Source organism: Juglans microcarpa x Juglans regia, chromosome 2D (assembly GCF_004785595.1).
Source record: "Juglans microcarpa x Juglans regia isolate MS1-56 chromosome 2D, Jm3101_v1.0, whole genome shotgun sequence".
In the NCBI taxonomy this organism is placed as follows: domain Eukaryota; kingdom Viridiplantae; phylum Streptophyta; class Magnoliopsida; order Fagales; family Juglandaceae; genus Juglans; species Juglans microcarpa x Juglans regia.
The window spans coordinates 37,610,239-37,618,920 of record NC_054596.1 but is presented as its reverse complement, the minus strand read 5'-3'; the positions used below and the strand labels follow the sequence as shown (position 1 = coordinate 37,618,920).

Sequence of the window (8,682 nt, the reverse complement as noted above, 5' to 3'; positions counted from 1 at the left end):
ATCATGGGGGCCATTCTTTAAGCACCATGTGATAACCCTTGAAATTTTACGGTCTTTGTGAGAAGACTCGAAATTTCTCCTTCGGTGATGGAAATGTGAAAAGAAAAATGTTGGGCCCTAGATCTTCAATGGTGAGACCTTTTGTGAAACTCCAAACCGTACGGATTGTGGAATGAAAGAGATACTTGTTCAGATTTTTAGAGGAGACCAACTTACCAATCAATGCATGATTCGAAATATTTGTAGCTATATCTACTTCCGGAACCAGAATAATGTCATCCCAAGTTAAGGCCTTTTGTGCGTTCAATGAGTGATTCCAGACTTTCTTTTTCCTTTTCTGTTGACATTGTTGGGAAAAAGTTTGGTTGATTGTGATTTTTGTGGGAATGGTTGGTGAGGAGATTGATGACAAAGGAGTTTAGTTGATGGGGTACAGGTGGTTGGTGGAAGGAGTGAGTGGGGTATTGATGGCGATGGTTTTCAAGTCAGTAATGGAGAATAGAAAGGTAGGTATGTAAAGGGAAGACTACAAAGAGGGGAGGAAAAAACTCATCTTCAGAGAGAGAGAGAGAGCGGAATGGGTCTGGAAGAGTTGTGGCTTGATTCCTTATAAGCTTAATTTTGAATGGAGGCTAGCCACCCAAAACTATTTTTTAAATATTTTGTTTTTAATAATTTTCATTTGTTATTTTTGAAAAAAATATTCTAAGACTTGTAAAAATTGATTCAAATGGTGGCAGCACAAATTGATGTTAACACCGCGTTTGCCTCATTCAAATTCCCTAGTGCAAACAAACCCTAGCTGTTAATTCTATGAGCAATTTTCTTTAAAACTAACAATTAATTAAGGGTACTGCAAGTTGAGTAGTACTTTTCTAATCCATAAAGCACCGCAATTTATTTCACATTGTTTGCATTATTTCAGAGATATAATACAATATCCTACCCATGCATCAAGTTTCACAAGAAACTGAAATTACGTACCCTATCGCGAATTAGCCACGTCATGAGTACTGATGATTCAAAGCCAAGGAGAGTTGTAAATGGGTGTCACAACTGATTTAACTTGAAGATACTTGTGAAGGGCTTCTAAACCATTATCTCTCCCAAACCCACTCATCTTGTACCCTCCATAAGGGCAATCCCTGTCGAAAGCAAAATAGCAATTGATCCAAATGATCCCGGCACGGATTGATCTTGACACTGTGTTAGCCACGTCTAAGTTATTGGTCAAGATACCTGCTGCAAGTCCATATTTTGTGTTGTTCGCCATTTTAATCGCCTCATCAATTGTTCTGCATGTATACTTAAGACATGAGACTAGTCATATATAGTTGTTCTAGTCAGTTTCTCGAAAATTAAGCATTATAAGTAAATGCTTAATTAATAGATATTTTAAAACTCCTTTAATTCGTACGTAGTACTGTACGTATGATCGATCTCTCTCATAGTATATATATATATATAGAAAATATGTCAATGTGTTAATGTTTTACACAGTAGAAATATAGAAAAGGAAGACTGAAATGCTATTAATAATACTCACTTGAACTTCATGAGCGCCATCACAGGTCCAAATATTTCATCTTTCACTATTAGCATGTCTTCCTGAGCAAAGTTTCAAAGGATATAATTAAAGAAATAAATCTAACGTCCTCGTGATTCCTTTTAATTATTTTTTGGCACGTACGACCAGAAATGAAAGAGATTTTGAAGTCGAATACACGTGCACGCACCTTAACATCGGCGAAAATTGTTGGCTCAATATAGTAGCCCTTGTCCCCCACAGGCTTACCACCGGTTAACAAGGTTGCTCCTTCTCTCTTTCCATGATCTATGTAGAAAAGGATCTTTTCAAACTGCTTCTTGTCAACCTGCATATAGAGAGATGCGCGCATGACCTGGTTTGTTTTTTTAATATTATTTTTATTTTGAAATTTAAAAAAATTGAATTGTTTATTTTATTTTGTATGAAAATTTCAAAAAACTATAATAATTAGATCAGATGAGATGAGAATAGTTGTAAAAACAAACGAGACGGTCCGCACGCCCGCGCATGCAATGCCTTTAAACGATTCTTAATTACCTGTGGTCCTTGATTTACTTTAGGATCAAAAGGATCCCCAACTACCCAATCTTTTGCCTTTTCCACCAACTTCTTCACAAATTCATCATAAATTCCTTCTTGAACAAAAACGCGAGAACTTGCCACACATATTTCTCCCTGAAAAAAACATATAATATAGGAGAACGAAAAAAGAATCATGCAAGCCACATTTTTCTAGCCTTGTTAGTTTTCTAATTAAAAATGCAATAAATCTAAAATGAAGATAAAATTATAAAAAGATTAAAGGAAATCCATTTCACCTTGTTAAATAGAATGCCCAACAGAGCAAGTTGAACAGCTTTATCTACATCAGCATCGTCAAAAATTACAAGGGGTGACTTGCCTCCTAATTCAAGTGAAACCACTTTCAAATTGCTTTTTGCTGCAGCCTGCATTATTTCACGTCCTATGTTCGTGGAACCAGTGAAACTGACCTAAATAATGACAACGACAAGTACTAGCTAGATTAATATTGAAGATGCAACTGATCAAGTAATATTATAGAAGTGGCCCAAGACTTTTCCAAAATATTTAATAATTAAAACAGATATCAAAGTAATTAAATACTAAAAATTACCCCATCAATGCCCATATGAGAGCTAATGGCAGCACCAGCAGTAGGTCCAAATCCCGTGACAACATTTAGAACTCCATTTGGGATACCAGCCTTAACCAAGAAAGTTATTACAAAATGTAAAAGGAGAAAAATGAAGAAGAAATTATAAGGAATATATAATGGCATATTAATTAGTTACAACCACGCATGCATGCATCGATTGATTCTTCTAAATGGGAACATACCAGCTTAGCAAGATGAGCATAGTAAAGAGCTGAAAGGGGTGTTTGCTCGGCAGGTTTGACGACCATAGTGCAGCCGGCTGCTAAGGCAGGGCTAACCTTGCTAAATAACAGGGTGGTTGGGAAATTCCAGGGAATGATGAGTCCTACGACACCAATTGGCTCACGCAATGTATAAGCATGAAACTCTCGAGACATTTTCAACACCTCCCCATGAATTTTATCGGCTGCACCCGCATAGTATCGTAGGGTATTTGCTCCCAAAGGAATGTCATGTAACTTAGCTAGACCAAACAATTTCCCAGCATCAATAGCCTCCAAGGTAGCTATTTCTTCTACATGTTCATCAATCAAATCTGCAAATTTCATCATAATCCTTCCTCTCTCCTAAAATTCATTAAAATAAAAAAAGCCCCAATTATTAGTTTTCTTTTCTTTGAACAAATGAAAACAAAAAAGAAAGGTATCGTGACATTCTTACATGTTATGAGCCCATTATGAGCCAGTAGTGATGTACTAACATATATACATATATAACATGTGTATATATATACACACATATATATACTACTTATAAGTACGTATATTAGATATACCGCATCAGCGTTTATAAAGAGAGTTATGCTATATATATAAAATGAAAACGAGGCACCCACATGATGATCATCATCATGTATATTTCCAAAATAATCTTCATATATATAGAATCATAGAATATTACAATGACTAATGGTTTACGATATCTAAACCGGACGGCCTATATAATATGATAGTACTAATTAAGATCATGTTCAAGAACAGGTGACGAGGAATAAATAAATAAATAAATGACCATTTAAGTTTAGGAGGGCATGCAGTAGTCTGGCGGTAGACGACAGACGACTAGCTCAAAACATCTTTATATTATCCGGTATGACAGGAAATTAGTTTTTTCGTCACATGCATTCACGTGGAATGTTTTGATATTTTCCTTAATATATGGTTTCTACTGCGACAAATTAATGCACCAAGTCTCACTAATTACACTGTACTTAAAAAATGCTTATAAACTATATATATCCGAAGCGAACTCAATCATGTATACCAGATTAACTCTTCTAATTACTTAATGTGGATGGACACCAATTTACTTCTTATCTATCATGGGCATCACCTCTCCATAAATATATTAAATATATCATACGAGTAATATTTGCAAGTATTTTTATAAACTTTTCATTGTATTTTAATGCAGTATTAAATAATTAAAAAATAAATAAAATGATAATAAAATATTTTCAATTGTTTAAATGTTTTCACAAAAACTGATTAAAGGATATGATAATCAAATAGCTAGCTTATAAATAAAATTCTTGAGTATATAAATAGTCATCCAGTCATAAGCTACTTAGAGAAAATCATAACATCTCTACATGGCAGTGGAATCAGTTCAGATATTCTGCATGAGCCGTCTAAAAACGAAGGATTCGTTTGTTTCCATAACTTCTCTCAATTCATCTTCTCATCTCATCTAATCATTATAACTTTTTCAATTTCTTACATAAAATAAAATAAACAAACTATTTCAAATCTAAAAAAAAAATAATATTAAAAAAATATATTTTAAAAATATTTTATTTAACTTTTAATTTTAATTTGAACTAATATCATCTCATCTCATCTACGAAAACAAACGAGACCTTAAATCCTGATACGAACACAGATAGATTGCTAGGGTACTTTGAACACAGATAGAGAACAAAAAAGATACTACTTATATAAATAATATTTTTTTTTTCAAAATTTTATTGTTTGTGATATTCTATTACGATTGATAAGTAATAAAGGTAGGTGATATATAAGATTATCTCATATTATTAAAAGAACGAGAAATTTTTGTCCTCTATAATAGTTCTAATGAGACTCTAATTGTATCATTAATTATATTACTTTTTAAATGTAGACTCAGATATAACTTGAGTTTCTCTCGAGACGTTACATATAATATTAGAGTATTCTAATAAAATAAAATAAGACTTAAACTATGCCAACTACCTCGAATTAGTCCAACAAGGATATAAGAATTCAAGGAGACCAATCTGTGGGAAAATTAAGGAGGGGAGATTTTGATAAATTCCCTCCTTGCGTTACACCGTCCCTATGTCCTAAGTTTATACGCAACAATTGCATGCTAGAAAGGAAATGCCGCCTCTGTTCAGTACTGTTCTTTATCTCTTTAAACGTCAAGTTGACTGCAGATGCGTCAATCGGTGGGCTGAGGAAAATGCAATTGTGGAAAATAAATGTCAAAGTAAACCCCCCATGTAGGGTTAAGTTGGACGACGACTTTACGCAATAGACTGAGGACTACATAATTAAGCCACCGGCCCGCTAATATTTAGGTGCGGTTTGAGGTGATTGTAAGATGGTTATAAAATTGAAAATTAAATTAAATATTAATAGAATATTATTTTTTAATATTATTATCATTTTAAAATTTGAAAAAATAGAATTATTTATTATGTATTATGTGAGAATTTAAAAAAATTATAATGATAAGATGAGATAAAACAGTTTCACTATCTATAATTTAACCGTTTGACTATATATAATCTATATATATATATATATATATAACACACATATGACATACCTCTTTGCATGTGGGGTTGGGTACCAATATCTACGCCCGTGACACCTTAAGACAACTATCCGAAAAATTAATCAATATCAACCAAATTATATATGTAAAGAAAATCGACAGGCATAATAGAACTCCAAACGTTAAACGAGTAATCCAAACAGAAAAGTCTACAGTAAAGTACTAAACGACAAATATTGATCCATCAAAGAAGCTGAGATAAACGTACAGAGCCGGGCAAGCGGGGCCATGGACCATGATCGAAAGCTTGACGCGCAGCCTCCACGGCCAAATTGACATCCTCCTTGTCCCCTTCCGCCACCCTCGCAATTACCTCCTCAGTTCTTGGATCTATAGTCTCGAACGTCTTTCCTGTTTGTTTTGTTTTTGGTTGGAAAAGTTTCCCACAGATAAATTCAGTTACTATAGTACTCTAGGCTCTAGCTAACATGTTCCTCCATGAAAACACAACTAAATGAAGTAAGTTTCATGCCCTAGTACTGTGTAATATTGTAAAGTGAAATGAAATGACAATGAAACATGCGGTACTCTGGTAATTTTGCTGCCAACTGGTTTTTCAATCGGTTGGGTTGGGTGGTTTGTAATATTATATCGAACACCATATTAATCCTTCAAAAAGAAAGGGGCTCCTAGGTACAGTCCAGAAAATTAATGGATCATCTTCTTTTCTTTTTAAGTCAAGATCGGCTGAGATTATCTTAACAAGAAACCAAACTTCTCAGATCTCAGCATTATAACAACTCCTTTTAGCATACACACACAAGGTTATGCATTCTGACCCAATTTTTTTTCAATCCGGTTGAGAACTCGAAAATTCAAGTGAATCTAGACAGTTATCTAAATAGTACTAGAGTTGAAAAAAAAAGAAGAAGATATTTGCAATAATGAATCATATAACTACCGTGTAATCACTTTGAAAAAAGTGAATAAAATATAAAATTTACATAAAAAAATTAATTTTTTAATAGTACACCCTGCTCTTTTTCCAAGCAATTAGGCGTCGTTTACGTATTTCTTAGTTATATATAGATTTACTCAAAAAAATTAGAGTTAAAAAAAATAGATTTAAAATCGAAACCAGTTACAATCCAAGTATCCGATTCTAAAACCGGATATCCGTTTGGGTTGTAATCAGTTTTACTGGATATACGTTCGGTTTTAAAAATTTGGATACGAATCTGGATATTTTTGGATAGATCCATATCCGGATGGACAGCCCTATACACACGTAAATACTGAGGAATAGTTCAGTTCAAGACTTATTTATCCAAGACTAACTAAGATCGATGCTAAAAAAGTAGAGGAAAAGAGATGAAACGAAATGCGAATATGGTTTGCCCGGTGCAGAGGAGTACTCACAAAAAATAAAGTTGGGAAATCTGCGAATACGATCGAAGTAAATACAAGACCAGAGTATATGAATTAGAGAAACTGAGTTCGCTGGAACTCGCTAGCTAGGAGATAGAGAACTGAGAAACCTGAAATGGAGTCAACAAATTCTCCGTTGATGAACAGCTTCGTGAACTTTATGGTTGGCATCTTGACAAAAGAGTCCGAGCTGCCATTGCTGGGAGTTGCCATCTCTCTCCTTCTCTCTCGGTCAGGCTGCGTCTTTGTTGTTTGCACCGCTTATCTAAAACTGACCCACACACACATTATATATATACACACACACTAGTAAAGGGCAAACACGTGCAATGCACGTGTGCCCAATTGAAAAAATATGAAAAATTGGTTACTTGTCCATTCACAATTCACAATAAAATGATAATTTAAATTCACACAATTTCTTAATCTTAAATATTAATGATAAAATTTCATCTATATTTTAGGATTTTATTTCTGATTATAAAAAAATCACATATATTATGTACAAAAGATTGATAATCATAACATAGAAATTTTAACTATAAATAGATAGATTTATGTCTATATTTCTAGAATTTTTTTCTTGTTTACAATACATATTATACACACGATCTACATAATATTTATAATTATAATACGACTTATAAGAAGCAAGTCACAACTTTGAAATGTATGCGACCAACTTTTATAATCATCAAGCATCCCAACCTAGGTATCAAAATAACTGAATGTGTTTTGTTTTTTATCTTCGTTGTCCTTATTCACACCAGAGTTCAATAAGTTTTGCTCTGCTCTTGGAATAGACGAAATGAAGTAAGGTGTGAATAACGATTTAGTTATAGTGATGAATGTAGAATTAAGATTTTATTTTAATCAAAACGGCACCGTTCTTTAAATGGGATGAGAAGCATTAGACTTTATGATGAAATTGGCGCCGTTTTATATTTTGGGTGGTTGGGCTTTATGACTGACTTCAAGCTTGGGTAAATTGGGCTAAGTTCTCTTTTTTCTCTTTGGGCTTCAGACACGATTTTGTAAAATACAGTAAAAAATATAGTTATGAAATGTAATAGATGGTAATATTCGACAAATTTACATATATGATAATAAATTAATTTTTACTTGGCTACTTGTCAATTCACAATGAACAAAAAAAATGAGAGTTTAAATATATACAAATTTCTAAATTTAACTATGTATAGGCAGTTCCATTTATATTTTAACATTTTTTCTCTGATCATAAAAAAGATCACATATGTTATCTGGAAAATATTCGTACTATAACATAAAAATTTTCACAAATACATTTATAACTACATAGAAATACTTTGTGCTTTTATATTACAATGATTTAAACTTTTGGAAAGAAGTTTCAAAATAGTTATTCTATTCTTTCAGGTACATTAGGATGCAGATTTGTCTTGTTGTTTTCTTATACAAAAAAATAATAATAATAAAATAATTGAGAATGACGTATCAAATAGATGCAAAAAAAAAAAAATGCAAGAAGTTGATAATTTGTAGTTTACCTGAGGTTCCGAACGGAATTCTGACGTCTTCTCATAACTAAATCCCTCTTCATATAGATAATTAACCTATAGAAGAAATTTTTTTTTGTATTTATTGGTAAAAATGGAAACAAAATGAAGTAAATATTTTTTAATAAGAGATAGTTATGAATACACATGATCGCTCAATATTGGGGTAGATGCAATTATGTTGTCAGAACATAAATCTCTTTCACGAAGCGTTGAAGTTTCAGAAGAAT

General features: G+C 32.8%; 1 protein-coding gene across 1 annotated transcript; it reads right to left on the bottom strand.

Annotated features, from left to right (window-relative positions):
• Positions 1 to 844: 844 nt before the first annotated feature.
• On the bottom strand, positions 845 to 7,173 carry LOC121250729 (aldehyde dehydrogenase family 2 member C4-like). Its single transcript, XM_041149927.1, has 10 exons — positions 7,025 to 7,173; positions 5,755 to 5,897; positions 2,909 to 3,292; positions 2,685 to 2,774; positions 2,368 to 2,541; positions 2,087 to 2,224; positions 1,737 to 1,874; positions 1,547 to 1,608; positions 1,014 to 1,295; positions 845 to 966 (listed from the first exon to the last, which is right to left on the bottom strand). The coding sequence occupies exons 1-9, from the start codon at positions 7,125 to 7,127 to the stop codon at positions 1,022 to 1,024; spliced, it is 1,506 nt and encodes a 501-aa protein (XP_041005861.1). The 5' UTR covers positions 7,128 to 7,173; the 3' UTR covers positions 845 to 966; positions 1,014 to 1,021.
• Positions 7,174 to 8,682: the final 1,509 nt, after the last annotated feature.